Here is a 26,074-nt window from a genome sequence, read left to right as displayed (position 1 = left end):
CAGCTCCTGTTTCAGTACCTCCTGGCTGCATATGTTTTAATGTGTCTGCTGCTTCCAACTCTGATTCGGTCCCCATAAGTTGCAGAGAGGTTTTCTTCCAGCCCATTTTCTTCTGTTCTTCTGTTAGTCTCTTTCTTTGAACTTCAAGCCATTCTGGGCCTCTGTTTCTCTCATTTTAATCTTGCTCCCTCCACTGTAAAATACCCTCTGCAAGTGGCTTGTTGAGTATCCCCTAAAAGGGCAGGATCTATTTGCTCTTTCTCCTGAGTCTCATAAAACACATAATTTCTCTTCTAATTCTTTGAACAGTTTGGGGGTTTGTAAGTGTATGTGGAGATGCAGGTGGAGCAGTGGTTTAAACCACTGTGCTGCTGGGCTGGTTGATCGAACGGTTGCCGGTTCGAATCTGCACAACAGGGTGAGATCCCGTTGCTCCCACGGTTCACCGGGGGCCCAGTGCTGCGCCCTTAAGCACTCCACCACTCTGGCACTGAGGTTTGGCAGGTGAGCAGAATACCCCTATCTTAAAATACCACCCAACCAAATCAATGATAAGGGTACCACAAGCATACAGAGCTTTGTATTTCTCTTTAAATGAATAAGGAGCCGATTGGTTCTATGAGAAATGAATCAACATTTATTTTACTGTATCAAAAAATATAGCATTTCATTCTTGCGCGCAGTCTTCAGCCGTGCTGGCTGCCAGAACGGATCCACACACTTCAGCCAGACCTCGGGCCAGAGTTGGGATTCCGTGCGACGCCGCCGTCCCCGCAGGGCTGGGCTTCCCCTTTCCATGTTGCCGCTGCCTCCGCTGCGGGTGCTTTCTGGCCGGCCAGTGGGGCTGACGGAATTCGCCAGGGCATCCCATGGAGAGCTTGTCCTCAGTGGCGTCTTGCCTTCCACTCTTTGTTCACCTTCCCGGATTTCACTCAGGATCAGCACTGGCAACAATTGCCAAGCCTTCTCTTCCGCAGGTGACCTCAGCTTGTGAGAGGGCTGGATTGCAGGCTCAGCACCAGCAGTGGCAACAATTCCCAAGCCTTCTCATTCACAGGTGAGCTCAGCTCCTGGGAGGGCTGGACCCTCTGAAGGATGGCTGCAGTCTGAGCTTGGCCTCAGAAAGTCCTGGCTTTTATCAGGGGTCGGATGATGACCTGCGAGGACCAGCAGCTCTGTAATGGCGCTGGGAGCTGGAGGGAGCCAGCCTGCTTGCATTATGACGCCACGCTCCTAACCCTCCCCCCTGGGCCAACTGGGGGATGCCAGGCCAAACCCTTTGATTGACCACATATGCCCAGGGTCATGACTGCTTGGTGCCCAGGGCATTTGCAGGAAAACCTCTGTGGCTCCAAGCCTGCTTCCATGTCCTACATTTGCATCGCTCCAAGCTTCTATTTTGGGCATGATTTATATTTTTACTGTGGTTTTAAGCTTCCATGTTCCACTCCATCTATTTAACCTTATGGCTTTCATTGCTGTGAACCATCTCAGGAGCTTTTGGGGGAATACGTAGAAACCCAATGCACAGAGAGTCATGGAAAACTAAACTCTCCTTCTCTTCCACCTGAGCTCAGGCAAAGGCAGGCTGAGGCCTGAATTGAAAAACTCGTCCACAGCTTCTGAAACGTGCACCATCCATAGGATCCTCCCCAGTTGGGAGAAAGGGCCGGTGGCATCTCAGGAGGGGGTTTTCACAGTGAAGGTTTTTTTTGAAACCATTTTTTGAAAATTGACAATTCTTAACAAAAACAGTCATCTTGCATCATGTACATTTTATTTCCGATTTATATCCTGCCTTTTTCCTACTAAGGGCTTAAGGCAGCTTACATCATTCTCCTCCTCCATCTTATCTCCACAACAACCCTGTGAGGTAGGTTGGGCTGAGAGTCTATGACTGGCCCAAAGTCACCCAGTTGGCTCCATGGCTGAGCGGGGACTCGAACCCGGATCGCCCGAGTCCCAGTCCCATGCTCTTAACCACTGCATCACACTGGCTCTCTAAAATGACTGTATTCATTGTAGGAATGATATCCAAAAATACCCTTTGCCATCTTGGACGGCAATTCTTGGATGCACTAGTCAAGCAACAGGTGATGCGGCATCTAAACGCTTCGACCTTGCCATCCAGGATTCAAGAAAAAGCAGCTCAAGCAGCAAGAATGGCAGCAACTGATCCCAGCAGCAAAGGACCAAGAGGGCACATGTGGCTGTGCTTCACGGGCACATCGGGGCTACAGTGTCCCATAAGTGCCAATTCTATGAATTAGCAAAACTGGAGGCAGCACTAATGGCCACACACTGGCTATAAGCCACTTTTGATTAGAGAATCAGAGGTTGGCTTATAACCTCCTCCTTGTACTCAATTCTCACACAACGGTTCCGATTTCAGTCAGGCTGGGAAAAAAGTAGGAGTCACCATCTCTTGTGCTTTGCAGTCCTGCTCTCTCAGTGACTCACTTGGCTGAGCAAAGGTGCCCAGCCCAATGCCATTCCGAGACCTTCCTTCCCTTCCCAAGAGCTTCTAGCTGTATTTCCCCAGGAAACGTGTGGCACCTGTGGACTGATGTGCAGAGGTCTGATGGCTGGATGTCCCATGTGCGCCAGGAGACTAGTCTGGGGAGGTTACGGGGTTACAGCCTCCTCCAGATGCTTCCAGACACCACCAGTGAGATCAGGGAAGAGAAGTGGGGGCGGGCACACCTTACTTACCAAATCCTGCATCACAGGCCTCGTTCCCGTCACTGAGCCCAGAATGAGGGGTCCCCCGGGCCAGCCTTTGTCCAGGGTTCAAGGCACAGGCTTTGGCTATGGAGGTTACCAGGTACTCGTCATCTGCATTGCGCCAGCCCCACCAGCTGATCTCGGGCTTGGCTCAGTCAGCATTATTTTGGCTGGCAGTGCACTCCATCAAAAAGGCAGATATAGTCACATTCCTTTTACATATGGGGGGGGGGCGTGCAATCACAGCCCCATTGCGTTGGTGTCTGTATAACAATAGCTATTTACATTTCCATTCTAAGTGTATTCCACTAACAGTCACAAGTGTGTGTGTGTGTGTGTGTGTGTAGACTTACTAACCAGCAGACCAATATTCTAGAGGGTTATCCACATATTTATCTCAACATTTGATTGCATATGCAAGGTCAGTGAGGGGTGCCAAGGTTTAATGAAATTATCCATTTTCATTCCTCTCTCAGGATTCTAGTCCATCTAGACAATTTCTCCACTTGTGCAATTTCCCATACCCTTCCTAAGTATCTTGGAAAGGAGATGCCCTTAAAATCTTTCTAGTTTTGCCCAATTTCTAATCTCGCTGCTCCCATAAGGATCTCGTCCGCTCTTCATCATTTAAATTCTCGTTCCCATCCACAAAGAGGTAGAATACTAGGAGAGTCTGATTACCAATCTTTTTTTGATGCATTAAATTTCCTAACCATTTAATTGCCTCTTTCCAGAATAATTCCACTTTTGGACAAGATATCCACATATGCTCAAGCAAACCTTTTACCCCACAATTTTGCCAACACATGTCTGATATTTCCTTATTTATTTCATGAAGCTTTGTTGGGAGTAAGTGCCATCTGTGAATTCTCTTCAATACCATTTCCTCAGATCTTGCCAATACTGATTCATGTAACTGAGAGTTTCATATTCCTGTCCACCCTTTTTCTGGTATTTTAATATTTAAATTCCTTTCCTATACCGCTTTTTTTCCTGTGTAACTGGTACACTCATCTTTTACAATATTTTATACAAAATTGAGATTTAACTTCAAAATTGAGATTTTTTTTAACTATTTGTGTCTCCCATACAATAATTTTGTAACACTGTCAATGTTCTAATATGTCCTGAAGTTACCTATACTTGATTTGCAAAATCTTGTCTGAGTCAGTTGCATCCCTGTTAGCTTGTCTTTGACCGGTGTTTTCCTTTCAGCGCCTAATTGAAATTGGTTTCCCATGTACAAATTCATCTCCAATTCTAGAGATGCCTATTTCTTTCCAGCCTCTAAATTGTGCATCATCTTCTTGAGATTTCAATTTAGGATGCACTGAAAAGAGGCAGAATGGAGATATAGGTGGTGCCAGAGTTTTCATATAGTTATGCTATATTTGTATAGTTTCCTTGATAAAAGGGTTTTGAATGGTTCTTTATGCTCCAACAATTTGGGTATGTATAAATAAGAATCGTACGGTCTCCCTGTACTCTCTCCATTTGAATGCAGTTAGGGGATCTTGTTCACTTGCCTACGCTTTACAGTTCAGGACATTTGGAAGGCTTCATAAGATTTTATTATATGTGGGATTGCCAAACCTCCTTCCACAGCAGTGGCAGCTCTCTCTTTTGCACAGACTCGAAATCTTAGATTATTCTGATTTGCTGAGATAATTTTATCCTTTGGGGTGGGGGGGTTGGCCACTACTTTAACTTATTCATTTCCTGTTGCAAAGGTAGGTTTTGGAACAAAAATAAAAATTTTGGCAGCATATGAGCTCTTACCACCTCAATTCTACCTAGTCATGAAAATTTTAATGTATTGCATTGCCTAACTTTCTCTCTTATTATACATATACAATTTGTCTATGTCAATCGATTTATACTTTTTGTTAGCCAAATTCCCAAACATTTAAAACTGGAAGAGCAGAAGTCTAAGCTAGACATTGCTTTAATCTCCCGTTCTGATAAGGGAGATTTATGCATAATAATTTAAATATTGGATCCTCCCCCTGGTATACTCTTTTGTCTACTTGCCCCAGTGCCCGTTTCCTACGGAGGCTCTATTGGAATCCTGTGTACTCCCAGGGCTGTATTCCTTCCAAATGTCTTCAGAGCAGCTTTCACTTTACTTTCTAATATTGGAAGGCTGTAACCTATTCATCTTTTCCATATAATCCTTCCACCTTCTCTTTATAGACTCCTGGTCAGATAGTATGTCGGACCTTGTCTGTTTTTCTGCGGGCCTAATTTAGGCTCGTGGCTCTCCTGTTTCTTTGCCCTGGTCAGTGGTGCTGCTCAGCTGCAGTTGCTTGCAGGGATTCATGAGAAGGGGAGTGCAGCCCAGTAGACCAGCCATCCAGGTGGGCCCCTCCGCTTGGAGCCACTGCCCTCAGTCATTTGATGAACACGAGACCCTGCACCTGCTTCCTTGGAAGGAGCCCCTGAGGGCTCAGTGAGACAAGCGCCAGATTAAGTGCATGAGCAGGGCTGCAGCACTAGCCCTTTCCCTGGACGTGCAGGAAGGGCCCAGTCTGAGTGGGATTGCTGCGTGAAGGAGGCCCAGCCTTGAGCTTGCAAGAGCCGAGCAGGGCTGCCCAGGGCAGGGCATTTGGAGGGCTGTCCTTCACAGGGTCCCCAGAAGTCGGGGATGACTTGGCAGCAACAGATGGGAAGCACCTCGAGTGTGGCTGACCTGGCCCAACAGATCCAGCAGTGAACAAGGAGGATGGAGCACCTCTCCTCCCGCACCAGCAGGGATGGAGGCCGAGGACAAAGGTTGGCTCCAAATGCAAAGTTGATGCATCTTCGGGAGGGGCAGCTGCCCTGAATGGCTGGGCTGCCGCCTGAGAAGGTGCTCCTCCTGTGAGCCTCCAGGCTCCGCCCAGCCTGCTGGAATGCCTCCCGGCTGGCCAGTGGAGGATTGTGCAGCCCCAGTGCTGTGCGGATGGATCGCACGCAGGCCGGCTCCCCGAACCCAGGAATGGGCATCTCTGCCCCTCCAGGGGCACTGAAGAGCAGCCACGCCACCCTCGCTGTGCTCCCGGACTCTTCCAGCAGCCAGATTTTGGTTCCAGCTCCTCTCCAGGGCCTCCCTGGTTACAGCCAGTGAGGGCCACCACACTTCCCTGGCCAGCCCAGCTGCGTCTTCCCCGATGTGCCCAGCCTTGCACTCCCGCTGCACCCTGGACCGGTCTTGCTCTCATGGCGTCAAGCAGGGAGTGAGGCCCTGGCAGGATGTGGCACAAGCTGTGCCAGCAGACCCTGTACGGCGATGGTTCTTCACTTGTGCCACGTCAGGGTGATGCGATGGCCAGCATCGCTGATGTCTGAGCTTGAACAGGGTCAAGCTGGGAGGCCCATCTGGGTGTCTCTTGTTCCGGGCATTCTTTCTCCCTGGCAAGGGAATTCCACCTTACTGTGTAGAGTGAACCCTTTGAATGTTTATGCTCCACAGAAGAGGGCACTTGTGGCCAAGACGATGAAGCAGTTCATGGCCCTGCTGAAGAGCAACCACCGGAAGCCGGCCGGAACAGCAGAGCATGGCCGGAGGGAGGAGGTCTCCACTGGTGAATGTGCGGCGCTCCACTCGGCCTGCCTGGGCCCGGCTGTGGGCGCCCCCAGGTGCATCAGGCCGGGAGCGGTGGCAGCTGCAGTCCCACCTCAGAGGCCTCAAGCAGGGCTCTCCTTGCTTGTCTTGGAACTGCACAGAAGCAGAGGAGTTGCTGCTGCAGAAGCCGTGGCAGGAAATCCACTGTCACAAAACCGTGGAGGAACGGTACAGGCAGCCCCTGCTGCAGGAAAAGTACCCAGGGCAGGGCAGGCCCCCGAGGAGGATGGGCAGACCGCAGCAGGGAGCGGAAGAGCCACTTCGCAGCCGGCAGCACCGAGGCAGGTTACTCTGCTGTGGCCCGCCGTGGGGATTTGGCCGCCCTGCCTGCAGGTTGCGGGGGGGTGTGCCCTGGGGGGCCCCTGGCCCCCGTCTTGCAGAGGAGTCCATGCGCAGGGATTGGGGCGACGCTTGGCCCTGGCCTGGCTCTCCCTCCCACTGCCTGGCTGGGGACTCTGCCAAGGTTGGCCCCAGGGGAGAGATGGCCCCACATTGAGCCCCGCGTGCCGGTGTCGGGGTGCTGCTCAGGAGGGTGTGCTGGGCCTTGCTCCGCGGAGTGCCCCCACAGGCTTCCCTCCGGCTTCCCTGCAGCATCTTTCCAGTTCTGACCCCCCTGCCTGCCCCAGGGAGCTTGTGGGGCACTGCCGCATTGCCCTCTGCCGAGCACCCTCCCATCCCAGCTGCTCTTCAGGGCTCACCAAAGCAGAGCCAAGTCGGGCCCTTGGGGCATTCTGAGTAAAGGGAGGACCTGCTGGCCATGCCTTGCTCGAGATTCTGTGGGTTTTCTCATCGACCAGGCATGGGCTTCACCTCCTCGAAGTGGCTGTAAGCCAGATGACTGTCCCTGACCGAAGGGAGCTAAAGGCTCTATTATATCGGGTGTCCAGCTGGGAGAGGTTGTGAGGTTCACACCGAGATCTTGCTGGAATCCTTCAGGGCCCTCCGCTGAGCTGCACCAGGGCCCCACAAGAAGTGCCCCACATCCCCTGGTGATGGAGCCTGCAGAAAGCACACCGGGGTGTGTTGCCAGGCTGGCCTCCTGGAGCTAGCCCTCATTGCTAAGCATTTGGCCTGGAGATGCCAGAGGAGTTTCAGGGCCCTGGAAAAATGTGGCTGCATCTTGCTGGAGCATCGCAGGTGCCATTGGTGGTGCCTTTGCCGCTTTCCCCCAAGCCTCGGAGGCAGAGCAGCCTGCGCATCGGTCTTCCTGGCGTGGCACGCCTCAGATGCTTTGGCCAGGCCAGTTGGGCTGGGAGGGGGAGGTGTTGCCCAGCCCATCTGGAGGGCACTGGGCTGCGGAAGGATCATGCTCTGCCAAAGGAGCAACTGCCCCCCTGCCATTCCATGGCTGCCGCGGTTGTCCCGGCAGCAGGACCCAAGGCCCACGGCGTTCAGAAGTTGTCAGGCCGTGGCTGCATACATGGTGCTCTTGCCTGGGCCCAGGGGCCTGGCCTGGCCACGGCCCCGTCACCCTCGACAGCTGGGAGCTGCAGGCCAGCATTTGTGGGGGCCGCTGGTTGCCAGCCCTGCTCCTGAGGTCCTTGGCGTCTGCAGCTCCCTGAGAGTTGAGGGTGCTCGCTTCTTGGCCTTTCTCCCCCTTCCTTGCCTGGAAAGGTAGGGCTGCCATTTCATCTGCCTGCTGGGGTGGTCCTCATCTCTCGTAGATACCAGGAACATTTGGCTTCTGACACCAACCTGCCACCCCACTGCGCCAATAACCAGTTTTCTGATTAGCACCACCAGCAGGAACCCAAGCAGCCGGTCAGCTGAAAGAGTCTGCCGTCCCCTGGGGGCCGAGGCTTCCGCATGCAGAGGGAAGGCTCCAGAGGAGAGGGGCAGGCTGAGCACACCATTCCCGGAAGGCTTCTCAAACACAGGGCCATCCGGTTCCAGCTTCTGTGAGCTTCATGCCTCAGCTACGAAGGATAGCAGCTTGCTCTGCTCCGACAGACCCTCACCGAGAAGCATCAGGCGGCATCCACACGCCCTGCCTGGAAGCGACGGGGGTGTGGGGGGGCACTTCCTTTGTTCCGGGCTGCCGGGCCCAGCTTGGCGCTTCCTCTGCATGGGCTCTGGTGGTGCCCTCGCAATCTGCCTTGCCCACCTCCTTTCATGGGGGTTTCCAGGGGAGGCTGGTCTGGAACAGAGGGGAGCAGCCCTGCCCACTCTGCTGGGCCCAGGCTGCTGGAGGTCAGGCCTCCCCATTGCAGGACAGCGGCTGGACCGGGGGTCTCTTCTGCTTTCCCTGCACTCCCAGATGCTACTCCTGTGCTCGCAGCTGCCTCCTCTGTGGGCCCTTTTCTGTCTTGCAAAAACATCACCAAGATGCACTTTCCCGTCTCTTGCAGCGCTGGACCAAGTGAGCTGCTGGGAGGCCTCTGTGGCAGCACAGAGCCCCGGACCTTGTTGGTATTATTATTATAACATTTCTATGCCGCCCCTTGCCGAAGCCTCGGGGTGGCTTACAACACAATAAAATACATTGAAATACAATAGAACATAATAAATTACCATTAAATACAAAAATGCACTGAGTTACAAACATAATATAAAATTAAAATTATCAGTATAAAATAAGTAAATAAATAATATAGGAGAAAAGAGAAGGAAGAAGTTGCCCTGGCCAGATCATATGTTTTAACAATTAAAATGATGTTTAAATAAAAAGGTCTTTACCTGGCGCCGAAAAACCAGTAACGACGGTGCCAGGTGGACCTCTTTGGGGAGTGAATTCCATAGGTTGGGCGCCACCGCAGAGAAAGCCCTCCTCCGAGTACTTACTCTCCTAATTTCTTTCGTGGAGGGTTCCCGGAGAAGGGACTCTCCGGCAGATCTCAAAGGGTGGTCGGGCATATACGGACGTAAGCACTCATTCAGGTAGCCAGGACCAAGCCGTTTAGGGCTTTATAGGTCATAATCAACACCTTGAATTGGGCCCGGGCTTCAATGGGAAGCCAGTGAAGCTGACGGAGGACTGGAGTCATGTGAGCATAACGCCCCGTCCCCGTCAGCAACCTGGCAGCTCTATTTTGCACCAATTGAAGTGTTCGGACTGTCTTCAGGGGAAGCCCCACGTAAAGCGCATTACAGAAGTCAAGGCGGGAAGTCACCAACGCAGGTGTCACTGTCGCCAGGCAGTCGTACTCCAGGTAGGGGCGCAGCTGATTAATCAGCCGAAGGAAGGCGCTCCTCGCCACCGCTGTCACCTGAGCTTCCAAAGAAAGCTCCGGGTCGAGGAGTACTCCTAAGCTGTGGACCTTATTCCTAAGAGGGAGTGTTGCACCATTCAGGACCAGGTCAAATCTACCCTCTCCGAAGCCCGATCCGCCAACCAACAGGACCTCCATCTTGTCTGGGTTGAGCTTCAGTTTATTGGCCGTCATCCAGCCCATTACCTCGGCCAGGCACCGGTTCAGCACAGCCACTGCCTCACCTGGATTAGTGGAAAACGAGAGGTAGAGCTGGGTATCATCAGCGTACTGATGGTTCCGCAGCCCACACCTCCTGATGACCTCTCCCAGCGGCTTCATAGCCTTGTCTTGATATAAATTTTAAAATTCTCTTATCCCACATATTCCATTCTTCAGCACTAATCTTTCTTTTAAAAAATCTATTTCCCAAGAATCTTTAAAGAGGATCATATGGTCCTCCCCTTCCAGGAATATGTTGTAGATTTTGCGTGCCCTTCCCCTCAGCCACATACTGTCATTTTCCTTCCCGTCTCCTCCGCAGGGACAGCCCTCTCAGGTGTGTCCGTGCCCCACGCCCCTGGGTCCGCCTGGCCCAAGCAGTGCCCTTCCTGCTGCCTGGCCACCTGGAGGTCGAGCTTCCTGAATGGGGAGAGCGGGAGGCCTGCTTCCACCCAATGTCGTGCCACCCGAGACCCTGCAGATGGCCGGCCAGCTCCCAGGCAGCCTTCCAAACAGCTCGTTAACCCAGGAGACGAGCTCTGGACTCTGCTGCCCAGCCCTCCACTTCACAGCACCCCCTCAGACTGCTGGGACTTCCAGGCAGAGGCTCCTCGTGCTACTGGGGCATCGGTTTTGTGCCGTTGTGCTTTTTCTTCCTGAACAAATTTTTGTTATGTGGAAAAAAACACAATCAGAGCAAGACATGGGAGGGGGACATGGTTTAGCATTCCCCCACCCAGTCTATGAAGGGGCCAGGATGATGGAGTTTCCACCCCCACTGTGCTCTGAATGGTACTTCCATCATTTTCTTCCCCCACAAAAATCTAGTCTGGAAGATGGAAGAGCTGCACAACCCTTCTGCTTGCTAGCACTGGGAGCCCTCCAGAAGGAACCGCTGTGTTCCTGTCCTGGCACAGATGTTGAGGGCCACCTTGGGATCCCCGGTTCTCCCTTCTGCACCACAGCCCGTCCAGCGTAGACATGGCTTCTCTCGTGCATCCTCTGCTGAAGCAACCATTTCACGCAGCACAGGAGAAGACGGCATTGCTGCCCAGCTGCCAAAGCTTCCGGCTTGAAGGGCATTTGTGAGGGCTTCTGCCGAGCCCCACCTGGTGGAGAGCCCAGCCCATCCTTGGAACATGGCCCTTCCAGCAGCTGCAGCCCAAGCCACAGCAGCACGGCCTCGTAAGAGCGAGGGCAGCATGTTACCTCTGCGACTGCCGCAGTTTCAGGGCGACTCTGCCCTTCCGCAAGAAGGCCGGATTGCAGGAAGCGAGGAAGGGGGCATCCGCCAGGTCCCACGGTGGGAGAACACCTTCTGCACTTTGGCTCGCCGTCACGGTGCGGCCCCCGAGCGGCCCGGCTGGCCCAGGCTTTGCTTCAGGAGGGCTGGGACGCTGCAGTGTTGACACCAAGGACAGCTTGGGAGGGGCCGAACACAGAGCCATGCGGCAGCAGGGACCCCTCAGGTGTCAGGCAGGTGGGAACGTGTGCTCCGGAGAAATGTGGGGGGGCAGGCCTCACTTCCCGCCTCTATCCAGAAGGCCAGGCAGGTGCCCTCCCGCCAGGGGGACAGCAGCTGCTGCACCACAAGCCAGTCAGAGGGCTGCATGAGCCAAACTCCTTCTGAAAGAGACAGGAAGACCACTCTTCCCGCTGGAGGGTTTGGAGGAGCTCCGTGCAGGAACTGCCCCCCCCCCCCCAAGATGTCCTGGGCCTCAGAGACTGACGGCGCCCTCTGGGTGTTTGCTGCTCTGAATTCCCATTGTGTGGCCGTGGGGGCTTCCTAGAGCAGCGTGCAGCGCCGCCATTCGGCCCGTGGAGGGGGCAGAGCAGATGCCCAAGAGGCACGGGGCCGTGGCCGTGAGCTCTTGCACAGCCTTAGCAGTGGCCCCAAGCTGGGATTTGCCACCGCCTTCAATCCTGAGCATTTAGCTTGCTGCCAAACTCAACAAACGCAGACACAGGTCTTGCTCTCCGGTTGCCTACCAGCATCACAGACCCATGACTCTGCCATGCAGGTATGACTTCAAATCAGATTACTACAGAAAATGCTGTGACTCGCTTGATTCCAGACAACAGGTTCCCCACTGGAGCCCCACAGGTTCAGACTGGCTCTCCATTCGAATGGATCCTGTGATGTTGGCACCACTTCCAGGACCGAGAGACATTGGAGGGATGATGACCCAACACTCTCCTCCCGGTCACACCACGGAGAGATGCCCGGTCACACCACACCAAGTCACCGCAACACCAGCTGGCAGTTTTCACCTACCCAGCTGCATTTGGCGCTGAACTTCACACTTCAAGCTTGGAACCACCCTCTGAGCCCATTGTTTCCATCTCCCACCCGTTCCATATAGGCCATCATGCTGTATGTCACACACCTCTTCTCCATCAGGCCCTCCACATGGCCCATAGCCCAGGGCTCAATCTATGCCAAGGGTCATAGAACAGTAGAGTTGGAAGGGGCCAAGGCGGCCATCAGGTCCAACCCCCTGGTGTGGCAGGACAAGTTACACCACTCCGCTCAGAGGGCTGTGTGGAAGAGCCCACGACCGCTCTAGGCAGCTGCTTCGACTACTGTATTGCTCTGACAGTGAGGAAGCCTTTCCTGATGTCCAGCCTGAATCTGGGTTCACAACTTGAATGGATTCTTCTGTGTTCTACACTCTAATATCAGAGAGATCTTGACCTTCCTCCATGTGACAGCCTTTGAGATACTTACAGAGGGATATCTTGTCCCCCCTCATTCTTCATTTCTCAAGGCTGAACATGCCCAGTTCTTTCAGTCTCTCCTCATATGGCAGTGTTTCCAAACCCTGGATCATTTTTGTTGCCCTCCTCTGGACCCTTTTTAATTTACCTGCATCTTTCTTAAATCTTGGTGCCCAGAACTGGACACCGTGTTCCACGTTTGGTCTGACTAGGGTATAGAGGAGAACTCTACTTCTGACAATTTGGAAGTAATACTTCTGTTAATGCATCCCAAAATAGCATTTACCCTTTTTGAACCACCTAATAGTTTTTCCTAACTAGTCCACTTTTTGCTAATTTGCTTATCAGAATGTCATGGGGCACTATGTCAAAAGCCTTGCTAAAGTCAAGGTAGATTATATCCACAGCATTTCCTCTGTCTGTTTGGAAGGTTATCTAGGAAAGACAGACAGTCCATCCGTCCGTCCGTCCATCCAGCAGGATTTATTTTTTATAAATTTGTGTTGGCTTCTATTAATCATCGCATTTTCTTCAAGATGCTTGCAGATTTTTAATAATTTGCTACAGAATTTTTCCAGGGGTTGATATTAGGCTAAATGAACTGTAGTTCCCGGGTTCATCTTTTTTCCCCTTTTTGAAGATGAGGACATTAGCCCTTCCCCGGTCATCTGGCAGTTCTGTTTTCAATGGTTTATCAAAGATAATAGCCAGTGGTATTGCGTTCCTCTGCTAGCTCTTTTATGACTCTGGGATGGAGTTCGTTGGGCCCTGGAGATTTGAAAGTGTTTATTCCACCTAGGAATTCCTTGACTATTTCTCTGTCAATCTTGGGCTGCCATCTCTCACTTCCAGCTAGAACTTCCTCTTGGTTGTAGATCTTCCTGGGGGAGGACACTGAGGTGAAGTAGGAATTGAGCACCTGTCTTTTCCTTGTTGTCTGTCGGCACTCTGCCATCCACTGTAAGTAGCTGGATACCTTTTTCTTTCACATGTCTTTTGCTTTGGATACGTCTGAGGAAGGCTTTCCTGTTGCTCTTAGCATCCCTTGCTATTCTCAGTTCATTTCCTGCTTTAGCCTTCCAGATGCGGTCCCTGCAATTCCTTCCGTATATTCTTCCTTTGTGGCCTGGCCCTGCTTCCACCTGCTGTACATGTTCTTTCTCCCTCCCTCTCTCCCTCCCTTCCTGGTTGTCACTTAACCTTATGTGGAGCCACGTGGGTTTCCTCTGGTGTCTTCTACACTTTTTTCTTGATGGAATTGTTTGTAGTTGTGCTTGGAGAATCTTCTTTTTCAAGATTTCCCACCTCCCTTGAACTCCTTTTCCCTTAAGCGGGAGTTGCCATGGCACCTCACGGATCATTGTTTTGAGTCCCTTAAAGTTGGCTTTCTTGAAGTCCAGGGAATGTGTTTGGCTGCAGTTAACCTTCATCTCCTTTGTAATTGAGAATTCAAGTATCACATGGTCACTTTCACCCAGAGTTCCCCTGGCTGCTATTTTGTCCACCAGGCCATCCCTGTTACCTAGCATTAAATCGAGGACAGTTGATCCTCTTGTTCCTTCCTCTATGTTCTGCTGGATAAAGTTGTCGGCAACACATGTCAGGAATCTCTTGGAGGGGCCATGCTTGGCAGAATTTGCCTCCCAGCACAGAACAGAGAATCTGAGTCCACATGACGACTACAACATTCTTCTTAGAAATGCTGGCAAGTTGCTTCTTGAAGGTTTCATCCTTGTCCCCTTACTTAACTTTGTTATGGTGTGCCATGCTGCACATCTCCCTCCCTGATGGTTTCAGTTTAAAGCCCTCCTGAGGAACTTGATTCATGCAGTGGCCAAACGCCTGCTTCCCGTTCTTTGTGAGGTGCAGCCCGTCATTTGCCAGTAGTCCGTCTTCCAGGAAGCTTAGCTTGTGGTCCCAGAGTCCAAATCTCTCTTTACGGCAGCACCTTCGTAGCCAGTCATTCACTTGGAAGAACTGTTCTTTCCCCAACAGTTGCTCTTCCACGTAGGGGAAGGATTGAGGAGAAGACTGTCTGGGCCCCAGTGTTTTTTATTTTTCTCTCTACACCTCGGGCTTCAAAGTCTGCTGTTACTTCAGAGAAGCTTCCCATGGCAGTTTCATTGGTTCCCACATGGAACATAAGGAAGGGGTATTTGCCAGTGGGTTGGCTGACTCGTGTGAACTCGCTGGCTATGTTTAACCTCGGCACCGGGGAGACAGCACGCTTGGCGATCCTCTGGGTCTTCACGACACGCGTTTTCTTCCACCTTGCGAGTCTCCCACGACGATCATGCTGCTCCTTTTGTTGCTGGCACCTTTTTCCTTCCTTGCTTGGCCCTTTGTCCCTTTTCAGAGTCACATGGTGTGCCGCGTAGCTCTTTCCCAGTGGGTTCTTCACATGCCCCTTCCTCAAGCAACTGAAGGCGGTCCGAGAGTTCCTCTGCCTCCACGGGTGCAGAGCGTCTTCTAGGTCTTCTGCGCTGAACTGCCACCCAGTTCCGGCGAGTTTCCTCATTTCCCTTCCCGCAGGGTTCGCTTCTGCTGCCTCGGCTTGCTGACACTCTTCTTGCTTCTGGGCTACACTTAGCTGTTGCAGCTCCTCCGCTCTGTCTAGGAACTCTTCAGTTCATGTTGTTTGTTCCCTGGCTTCTTTTCTACATTTCTTGGAGACTGGTGTTAGGCCCAGCTGGAGTTTCTTTCACTGTTGCAGTACATAAGCCTTTGCCACTTGATGTTGCATTCACCTCCCTCCCCTGCAGAGTTCAATTTAAGGCCCTCCTGGATAAACTTCTCCATGCTAAGGCCATGTACACCCTTGCCTTTCTTTATAAGGAACAACCCATTCCTCGCCAGCAGTATGTCTTCCAGAAAGCTTAGCCCAGAATTCAAATCATTCACATTTGTACCACCATTGTAGCCCAACATTCCTGTGGAGTATTTCCCCTCCCACATCCTTCCCCCTTTCTGCAAGCTGGAAGGATTGAGGAGAAAAGTATCTGGGCCCAATATTCTTCATTTTCTGCCCGAAGGTTTCGAAATCTGAAACCTAAGATTTCTAAATCAACTCTTGGCCACAAAGAAGGTCCTGCTCATCTGTGGTCCATTGCTGCTGCATGTGCCACACTCCCAATACAGAGCACAGTTCGGAACACAATGGTTCCACACTCAGAAGCAGAAAACGATATTGCAAGCAGAGCGGATTACTCAAGAAATTGAGCCAAGCCACAGGGAAAGGTCAAGTTACACCTGAGTGATATGAGCAGTAAATTAAGCAAAAATCACCCCCCCTTTCTGTCACACTCATTTCCTACACACACACACACACGCGTGCACGCGCGCGTGCGCACAGGCAAACAGGCCCAGCGTGTCCACCGTCATTCTCTGCCTGTCACAGAGGTACCTGCGCTGCAGAGAACCGGCCCTGGAGTTTGCTGCATAGCACAGTGACAAGGTGGAGCCAGAGCACAGCAGCTGTGCAACACACACGGGCCCTGTCTGTGCACAGGCCTTGTCCGTGCAGGTGCAGGAAAGTAAAACTGCAACGGCCAAAGGTCAGACCCACCCCCATGAGGAAAGGCTGTGTTGTCCATCAGCTGCGTCCCTTCCTGGAGAACGACTGCCTGGCGACAGCGACACACGTGCTGGTGACTGCCCGATTAGATTCCTGCAACGCGCTCGACGTGGGGCTACCCTTGAAGACGGTCCGGATACTTCAACTGGTGCAGAATAGAGCTGCCAGGCTGCTGACGGGGACGGGGCGTTATGCTCACATGACTCCAGTCCTCCGTCAGCTTCACTGGCTCCCGACTGAAGTCCAGACCCAATTCAAGGTATTGGTTATGACCTATAACGCCCTTAAAGGTTTGGGACCTGCCTATCTAAAGGAATAAGGACACAGCCGAAGCTGAAGGAAAGCGCTCCTCGCCACCGCTGCTACTTGAGCTTCCAGCGAAAGCCCTGGATCGAGGAGCACTCCCAAGCTGCGGACCTTGTCCTTCAGAGGGAGTGCAACACCATTCAGGACAAGATCAAGGTCCCCTTCCCTGAAGCCCGAGCCGCCTACCAACAAGACCTCCATCTTGTCTGGATTGAGCTTCAGTTTATTGGCCCTCATCCAGCCCATTACCTCGGCCAGGCACCGGTTCAGCACAGCCACTGCCTCACCTGGATTGGTGGAAAACGAGAGGTAGCGCTGGGTATCATCAGTGCACTGATGACTCCGCAGCCCACACCTCCTGATGACCTCTCCCAGCGGTTTCATGTAGATGTTAAAGAGCAAGGGGGGCAAAATGGAGCCCTGCAGTACTCCATGGAAGAGTTGTCATGGTGCAGAGCCAAAGTCCCCCAGCACCACCTTCTGGAATCGGCCGTTGAGATAGGAGCGGAACCACTGCAAAGCAGTGCCTCCGACCCCCAATCCCGCTAGCCTATCCGGAAGGATACCATGGTCGATGGTATCGAAAGCCGCCGAGAGGTCCAGGAGGACCAACAGGGACGCGCTCCCCCTGTCCTTCTCCCTGCACAGGTCATCGTACAGGGCGACCAAGGCAGATTCAGTACCATACCTGGGTCTGAAGCCGGACTGAAATGGGTCCAGATAATCAGTCTCATCCAAGAGTGCCTGGAGTTGTCCCGCCGCCACCCGCTCCAGCACCTTGCCCAAAAAGGTGGCCCTGCGCCACATCCAGTCACCGGTGCCAGTCCTGCCCAGGGGGCCTCACACGCCACTTGCCAGCTTTCCATGAACATCTGGCTGGCCACAGTGCAAACAGGGCACCTTTGGTCAGGTCCACAAAGCTGATGTGTTCTTAAAGACACATTGAACTATTAACGCCACGCTGAGTACCATTTTTTGGTGGAAAGGCAATGAATACAAAAGGGAGAAATGCTCATTTCCCTCTGCTTTGTTTTAGTTACATTTCTACGCATCCAGTTCTCTGGGCAGTTCACCAGTTAAAACCCTAAGAAGCAACTAAATGTTTAAAATGCTTAAAATTCCCCTCAACCAGTGATTCCTACATTTTGTCGTAAACTGCCACTGAGCAGCAAAGCACGGGTGCGAAACGGTTTCAGCCCCAGAGCCAAGCTGCAGCACTTCGAGGCGGGTGGGGTGGGAGCCATGGGACTGAAACCACCACACGGCGCTTCATCCCAGCAACCCGCTGAGCCTCATGCAGGCTTCTCAGACGTAAGGCCCCAAACAAGGGGGAGCGGAGCCGTTGGCAGAGCTCCGGGGGGCAGGCTCTGGCTCCCAGGCCCGAGGTGGTGCCCTCCTGTGCCCCCGAACAAGACCCACGCGGAGCCCCACCTCGGAGGAGAGCCTGCACGGCGGACGCGAGCCCACGGCTCCGGCGCTCTCGCTCGCACGCCCGGCACGCTGCCATGGTGCAATCCCGGGAACGTGCCACGCAGCTGCCCGGCCGCCGAGCGACCGCGCCCGGGCTGCCCGGTAGCTGCACCTAGCCCAGGGGGCTCCGTGGGAGGCTCTCCGGGGCCTCGAGCCCCGCGGGCACGGTCGCCCCGCCGCCACACCGGCGAGCGCGCCTGCCCGGGCACCCCAGGGAGCGGCCGTCCCGAGTGCGCCGAGCGGGGGCGAGCGCGCGCGGGGCGCAGCTCTCGGCAGCCTCCGCGCGAGCACCCGCCCTCGCCGCAGCCACTATTTATAGTAAGTGACGTCACCTAGAAATAGACCGCCGCCGAGGGGCGTCGGGTCACGCGCAGCCTCTCCCTGCCCCTGCGGTCTTCTGGGCTTCGCCCCGTTCTCCCCTTGCTATTGGGCGCAGGAAGCCGGCGCGGCGCAGAGTGGCAACCTCCCGACGAATCGGGGGAGGAGCCGGCCGCCGGCGCGCGCTCTCGCGCCCTCCCGCGGGCCGGCAAGGGCGGGGCTCGTGCCCTCCTGCGCCTGCGCAAGGGGTCGCCGCCGCCGTGCTCGCCCGAGGTAAAAGCGGCGTTCGCCCCCTCGCTCTTCAGAGGAGCCGCGCGAGCGAGGAAGTGAGGAGCGGTCGCCGCGAAACGAGCCTGTCCGGCGCGCCCGCCCGCCCACCCACCGACCGACCGACCGACCACCGACCGACCATGAACGACCGCGAGCAGCTGCTGCAGCGAGCCCGCCTCGCCGAGCAGGCGGAGAGATACGACGACATGGCTGCGGCCATGAAAGCGGTGAGTGCAGCCGCGGCGGGCGGCGCCCGCTCCGCCCGGCCGCCCAGATCCCCAGCCGGGCGCCCTCGGCCACGCTGCGGTCCGCCGAGCGGCCCCCGGCGCCTCTCGGGGAAGGGCGGAGGGCGGGCGCTGCCCTCCTGCTGGGGGCGGCGGGGGCCACGCCCTGGGCGAGGACCGGCGGGCGCGGCGTCCTCGGCGTGATGCTGGGAGCGCCCGGCTCGCGCCGTTGGCTGCGGGCGGCTTCGCAGCGAGCTTGCACGGGCGGGCGCGGCGCGGCGCGGCACGCCCCGGGCGCCTCGCGGGGATCCTCCCGGCGGCGCGGCGCGGCGCGGCGGCCCAGGCCCTTTGTTTTATCCGCGCGCTTCTCTCTCTCGTGCGCGGCTCCTGGAGAGGCCGCCACGGACCAGCAGGAGGGTTTTTTCTGCCTCTGTCAATTCGATACCCAGTAGTGTAAAAGCATAACTCGGTGTGTTTTTGAGCATGTATGCTTCACTCTTCGTTTTTATTGTATTGTAACATTTGGTCATAATACCATGATTTTTCCGTAATGCCTCTCATTTTCCTTTTTATTTATATTTATTTAAAACATTTTTATCGTGTCCTTTCCGAAAGGCTCAGGACAGCTTATTTTATAATAATACAATAATATAGTGATTAAAACAATAAATAATAAACATAAGCCAGGCACTTCATAAAACTAAAGAAAAGGAAAAGAAAAAAGAAAAGAATGTATTTTGAGTTCTAGTAGTTTTTCCTATTATTATGGGTTGACACTAATTCTTAGCCTTGTAAATATATGGCATCCAGTACATTTCTACACATAAATGTACACAATGTAAAAGAGTCATGTCTCTGGTACAAATGATCATGTGCATGCTTCACTTATTCTTCCAATGAATTGCAGGTTCAAGCCATCAGAGCCAGTATTCTGCCTTCCATTTCAGTTTCTTTAATGGGAAGTTAATTCCCTCCCCATGTTCTGTTGGTTAAAGCTATGGATTCTACTTCAGTATCTTCCCTTTGCATAACCTTGGAGATAGTTGCAGTGGTGGCTGATATTTGTGCCTGTCTGTCTTGCTGCATACTGAATTTTTCAGCATGAGCTACACAAGCACATTTCTGATCCAAGGCAGGCTGTTGTTGCTTTTGCTTCATTCAGCTGCTCAGCCCTACTAAAACATCCGGGATAACAGGCTTGGCATCCCTGGTCATGGCAGATAGCTTTGGTGCACCTCTCTTTTGAATATATTTTGAAGCTGGCGACTTTGATCAATTTTTTTAAACACTTCTAATTATGATCCCCAACATAATATATTGTTGATGCTTTTGGTATATCAAGGGATGGGGGGCTGCCTAATTCAAGGACATTGTTATATGTTGCTCCCACAACAAAAAGTGCACCGATCTGGATTGTTTGTCATCAGAATTAGTAGGAGAGCCTTCTCTCCGCTTACCATCCCTGCTTTGAGTTGCCAATCCAGTAATGGCCACTGGTGGTTCCATGGCATCTGAATTGGTTGCTGATGCAAAGCAACTAAGTGGGAGTAGATCACTTTAGACTTTCATGCCCACAAACTGGGTTGCTTGAACATGTAGCCTGTTAATGCCTACATTTTAACAGTGCCCCTTGTTATTTTGCATGTAATTTCTCGTTAATGTGTTGAAGCATTCGGGGGACAATCACTGCTTTGTCAGCTGCTGAACTTGGAGGCTTAAGGGCATCCAGTGCAGGATGGGAGCAGCACGGAGACGGCCTCCACTTCCTGCTCTAGCTTTTAGGTCAATGGCTGTTTTCGGCTGTCCAGTTGGAGGCACTCGGGGGGGGGGGGGGAAGAGAGGCCTCATATGCCCCTTTTATTCCCTCTCTGAGGTTGCTTTCCTGACATTGGAGAAGTAACTGGTGCACAGTGCACTTCTTTCCAGCTGGTAGGTAGGGACTCAAAATTCAGATTCCCAACTCTGAGGTTGGAACTCTTGCCCCTAAGATCTAGGAATCTGAATTATTCTCTGGCCCAGGTGTCTGTTGGCTATAGAAATTCCCACTTAATATGGGATGGACATATTGCCTTTAGTTTGTCTTGCTTGGGCAAAGTCTGCTTCTATAGCTTTTGAGAACTGCTAAAATATTTATTACAGTTCTGTATAGTAATGCTTAGGTTTAGAGTAGATATGATACTCTGGACCTAAGATGTGCAGATAGGACTGTGTCTGGCTGAAGCCAGTGGTACTCATTTACAGTGTTTATTTATATATGTATTATATTTATATGCTGCCCTATAGCCCAAAGGCTGCCTGGGCAGCTTACAATAAAAGTGTAAGCAGCCAACTATAAAAGCAATAAAATGGTAAAATAGAGCAATACAATCAGAAGTTTTATTTTAATAAAATTTATTTTAATAAAATCAAAGATGTGAGAATAAAATCCACTTAAAATATAAAATCTAATATTCATGGCAAGGAACATAATGAGCAAGCAGCAAGGTTAGCAGGTTACCAAGGTGATCTCCAAAACACGTTAAATAAGCAGTCTTTACTTAGCCCTGAAAGGCAAGCAGTGATTGCGCCAAGTGCGCTCTTCCCGGGAGGGTCTTCCGTATGTGGGTGCCATCACAGAAAAGGCCCTTCCCCTCACCGGTTCCCTCCTGGCTTCCTGGGGGGCGGGGTCAGAGAAGGCCCTCCCATGAAGATCGTCTGAGATCTGGTAGGAATATGTGGAGGCAGGCATTCCCTCAAATATCCTGGCCCCAAATCACTTGGGGCTTTGTGTGTTAGTGTTAACGCACACGCATAATGTCAGTTTGGCATATATGACCATGTTAATAATCTTAAATTAAGCAAGAGGTAGTTCTGACTGAAAGGGAAATCTTGCCTGATTTCTCTGCATAGGCACAGAAATACTTCAACGTCCAACCAGAAGTGTCAGTGTAATTCCACAGGAGTCTGTGACTCCTAAGAGTCGAAGGAAGGATTTCCCTGCCTGGACAAAACCCGAGGCAGGAGAGCTGTGCAGAGGAGCGTCTTCCGGACAGCCAGCGCAGCTGCTGGGAATATGTGCGAGGCACTCCTGTTGTCTCCTGCATTGGTGTTGCAGTTATGATCACAATGCATCCTTTCCATTTTCCTTAGTTCTTTTCAACATAGGTGCTTTTAAGCTGGACCTAATCTGTGGACCTAATCTGTGGACCTAATCTGAGAAACAGCTGACATTAACATATCTCAGTACATTTGTAGAACTGCATTCACCTAATATTCAAACAACCAGGTGTTCAGTACACAGCAGGGTGCAGGTTTCCATACAACAAGGCAGCCTACCTCTTGAAGTACTAATAGTCATATTAATGTGAGTAAAAAATGTCAAGGCGACTTCATTGGAGAGAGGTCCTTTTTACTGGATTGAATTCCTTTAGAACTCTAACAATATTTATTATCTCTCCTTTATGTTGAAATATAGCAGAATAGCACTAGCCCGCAGCCCCATTTTCACAGTATGACCTACTTCTGTGTTACTTTTGGGGAAACCAAGCAGACTCTCCCCTTGCTGCATCAGGGGGTGCAGTGAAGCCGCACAATGGTGTGCGAACAGAAGTAGGTCTTAATAGAATAAAAATGTCACATGCCAAATAATGTGCCACCAGAATGCACGCAAGGCATCTGTATCCATCTCTGGAGTTTCTAAAAGCAAGTCTAAGATTGTGCTGTGCTCTTATGTCACTGTGCATTATCACTGATATCGCCATGTTTCATCAGTAATGTGCTAACAGCCATGTAGCAAAGGCACATCATTTGTAAAACAGCGTACATTCCCAAGGGTAGTATCAACCAATATGATTAAGCAAGCAGAACTGTTTATACTTTTTAAAACCTGCTTTGAAACCCACTTTTAAAAAACATAATTAATGATACCAGCCGTGGAGTCCTAGTTAGACTGGGGCGTGTTCTAGTCCCCTTTCAGTGGTGCTGCTCACTGCTTGAGTTTGGGCCAGTCCTGGGCTCAGCCTGACCACGACTTGCAGGGCTGTTGGCTTGAGGAACAATTGGGGACGGCCATGTGAATCTCCTTGGGTTCATTGTAGGAGGGGAAAAGCGGGAGATGAATGTATATGAATGCATAATATACACATTTCTGTTTAACTGTAGATAATAATCCCTATTTAAGTGGCTACACTGTATCTGTAGAGTGTACAAAATAGTTCTTTTCTGCAAACTTTCCAGCTGCCTCCCTTTCATGTGTTGAAATGGTGGGAGAAAAGAGCATTCCATTCCCATTACATAGAGTAGTGTGTTGAAACAGAGTTGTTAAATTAAATAATCTCAGTTAAATAGTGGGACATAAGCAGTCTAAATGGCTGGGTAAGTGTTAAGCTGTCTCCAGTATACTGTACATCTTTTGGATTGATGGTAGTGCCTGCCTGCAGACATCTAAGGACGCAGTGATCACAGGGGCCCAGAAATCTTTTTTGGCTTTTTAAATAGATAGGAGTACATGTTGTATGCTTTGATTTGATTTTCTTGGTGGCATTTCTGTTGTTCCGCAACACTAGATTGCCTCAATATCTTTGTGTGCATTTGTAGGTGACTGAGCTGAATGAGTCCCTTTCAAATGAAGACAGAAACTTGTTGTCTGTTGCATACAAGAATGTGGTTGGTGCCAGGCGATCTTCCTGGCGAGTTATCAGCAGCATAGAGCAGAAAACAGTGGCTGACGGGAATGAGAAGAAGCTGGAGAAGGTGAGAGCCTACAGGGAGAAGATCGAGAAGGAGCTCGAGTCAGTTTGCAATGATGTCTTGACCCTCTTAGATAAGTTCTTAATCAAGAACTGCACTGACATTCAATATGAAAGCAAAGTCTTTTATTTGAAAATGAAAGGTGATTACTACCGCTATTTGGCAGAAGTTGCTACAGGTGAGAAGAAGAACAATGTTGTGGAAGCTTCGGAGGCTGCTTACAAAGAAGCCTTTGAAATCAGCAAAGAGCACATGCAGCCCACCCACCCAATCAGGCTTGGGTTGGCCCTCAACTTCTCAGTGTTCTACTATGAAATCCAGAATGCTCCTGAGCAGGCCTGCCTTCTAGCCAAACAAGCCTTTGATGATGCCATAGCAGAGCTGGACACACTCAACGAGGATTCCTACAAGGACTCCACCCTTATCATGCAGCTCCTTCGAGACAACCTCACTCTCTGGACGAGTGACCAGCAGGATGAGGAAGCGGGAGAGGGCAACAACTGAAGAGCTGGTCGTGCTGCGGCTGTCCATCGACTGTCACCTCATCCCACTCCTCGCATTTCTTTGCCACAACCCCACAAGTGCTTCGTGCTCTGTGCATCTGTAGCGTTGGTGCAGCCGTGAGGTCTGCCGGGTGCTGCGTCCAGTGGGCTCCATGGGCATTGCTGGGCTGGATGGCGCATCAGCCTGTTTGCCACCATGGCGTATCAGTTGTGCAGGAAGAAATGTACCATGAGGCATTTTAGTTTCATTCAGTTAATACCCAGATTCATAAAGTAACAAAGTGAGGAGAATTGATCAGAAATTACATCTTTAAATTTTCCATTCGGAAGAAAGGGAGTATGACAGTTCAGTAGTGGTGCTTGTAATGCAAAACAAAGATACTAATCTTAATGGAAAGAATATAAGGAGGTGTGAGCTGATTTTGTCTTACTTAATAACTTTAAAATGTGAGGTTCTGTAATGCTCTTTGTTTTGCCTCTTATGGGTACAGACAGGCAGAAGCATACTGAGGTTTTGATTTTGCTACCTGCCAAGTTCCCCAGTCCTCCTGGTTTTGGCAAATCATGATTCCTCCTTTTTTAAATTCTTTAACTGTTCAATTGGCTGCATTATGACAGCAATGTGTCAATGTTAGCCCATGTTAAGATGGATGATAATGAAATGCCAGACTTCTAAATTAAGTGTTTGAATTAAAAAAAAAATAAACTGCTGCTTTGGGGAGATAAACTATAAGTTGTCCATGTATTTGGAGTATCTTGTCTACTGACCGGAATTCTTAACATTTTGAAAATACAGTAAAATAGACATGTCATTCTAGGGGGGGGGGGATGTATCTAAGTTTATCTCCAATCCTTGGATCTCTTCACTGCTGCTCAGTTGCTAAATCTGTCAGCCACAGCTGGTTGATAATCCCAGATGGTAGTCTGTCAAAGATAGGCATCCTAGCCTGGTAGTTGCCCTCACAAGAGACACTGGCAGAGTAAAGGTGTTTCCAAGCTTCCCCACATTCTCAAATATTCAGTTTCACCAGGTACCATGATAACAAATATTTATCTAAACTCTTCAAAATGCTGCCTGGAATTTTAGTCACATTGCAATACAGAATCAATTTTTCACTCCAGTTTTAACAGATGCCTGACTTTTATCACTGGGGGATGAGACATTAAGGCACCAATCCTGAACAGATGTACTTTAAATCCAGCGTGGACAATTTGTAGGCCAAAAAAGAGGGCCACCATTCCCACTGTCCCTCAGCCTTGGCTGATGAGGATTGTAGGCTGAAAGCGGCTATCGCAGGCTCTACTGTCTGTGCGCTGTTAGTGCAAGGGTGCACTGCGCCTGTTCTCTCGCCACTATAGCCCATAATACCACATTTTCTGATGACATCACAGAAGCTAAGAAAAGGGGGCAGCTTCCGGGTGCATTGTTTTAAGAGAAATGGGGAAATAAAAGTAACATTCTGGTTTTTCTTGTGTGTTACATGGTGGGGGGAAGAAATCTTTGCCACGACCAGCAAGGACTTCTCACTGCCGGTTAATTACTATGTTTCTACAAGAGAAGAAAGATCCCACCACACATTGTAGAACATCTCCATTACGCAATCAGTGTGATTCAGCCAATGCATTCACTGTCAAAGCCTGATTTCTAGCATGTCTGATTTACACACATGGGAAGCAAAAACACCTCAAATTGCATGCAAAGTATATGCATACTTGAAAATGTGTGTTTAATCTAAAAAAGCCGTGACGACAGTGAAAACTCCATATGCCATAGCTACTATTCCTCTGCACTATGCTGAATTCTAATCCTTGTCAGAAGCAGCCAGTGCACACAAGGACACATCAGATACACCTGTGCCAGGAGTCTCTTAAGAACCTTCCTGGTCCCTGGAGGAGAGAGAACAGGAATCAAAGGGCATGAGCTTGATCTGTAGCACAAATGTTGACTCACGGGTGGTGTTACCCTCTGGAATCTCGAGTTTTGCTAGTCCAGGTCTTCTGGTGTAGTACCAGATGGACTGGGGAAATGTGGGGCTGCTCTGGAGAGAGGGAGTTTTGGTGGGTGAGTAATATAAATGAGCTCTGGTTCAGGCCCCCTTCCAGCAGGGCCAGCCCAATTTGTTAATCTGGATCACGGGAAGTGGTTCTTTGTTCCCCCAGCCCAGTAATGTCAGTGCTGGCTGGCAGCAACTCTCCTGGTTTTCAGGCAGGAGGTTTTCTTAGCT

The 26,074-nt window shown here is 51.2% G+C and overlaps 1 protein-coding gene across 1 annotated transcript; it reads left to right on the top strand.

The window, feature by feature from the left end:
• The first annotated feature begins 18,383 nt into the window (after positions 1-18,383).
• Positions 18,384-24,579, top strand: YWHAH (tyrosine 3-monooxygenase/tryptophan 5-monooxygenase activation protein eta). The gene is made up of 2 exons (XM_044444437.1): positions 18,384-18,621; positions 23,194-24,579. The coding sequence occupies exons 1-2, from the start codon at positions 18,535-18,537 to the stop codon at positions 23,848-23,850; spliced, it is 744 nt and encodes a 247-aa protein (XP_044300372.1). The 5' UTR covers positions 18,384-18,534; the 3' UTR covers positions 23,851-24,579.
• Positions 24,580-26,074: the final 1,495 nt, after the last annotated feature.

The sequence above is a fragment of the Varanus komodoensis genome, unplaced genomic scaffold (genome assembly GCF_004798865.1).
Source record: "Varanus komodoensis strain SLA01 unplaced genomic scaffold, ASM479886v1 scaffold44_3, whole genome shotgun sequence".
Taxonomy (NCBI): Eukaryota; Metazoa; Chordata; class Lepidosauria; order Squamata; family Varanidae; genus Varanus; species Varanus komodoensis.
The sequence above is the reverse complement of the archived record's forward strand: the minus strand, read 5'-3'. Positions and strand labels throughout refer to the sequence as shown.

What these genes read in the sequence shown, in the direction of transcription:
- YWHAH (XM_044444437.1), top strand. Translation starts at nt 18,535, where the DNA reads ATGAACGACCGCGAGCAGCTGCTGCAGCGAGCCCGCCTCGCCGAGCAG. An exon ending in TGGCTGCGGCCATGAAAGCG is followed by an intron (nt 18,622 to 23,193) that starts GTGAGTGCAGCC and finishes GTGCATTTGTAG; the next exon opens with GTGACTGAGCTGAATGAGTC.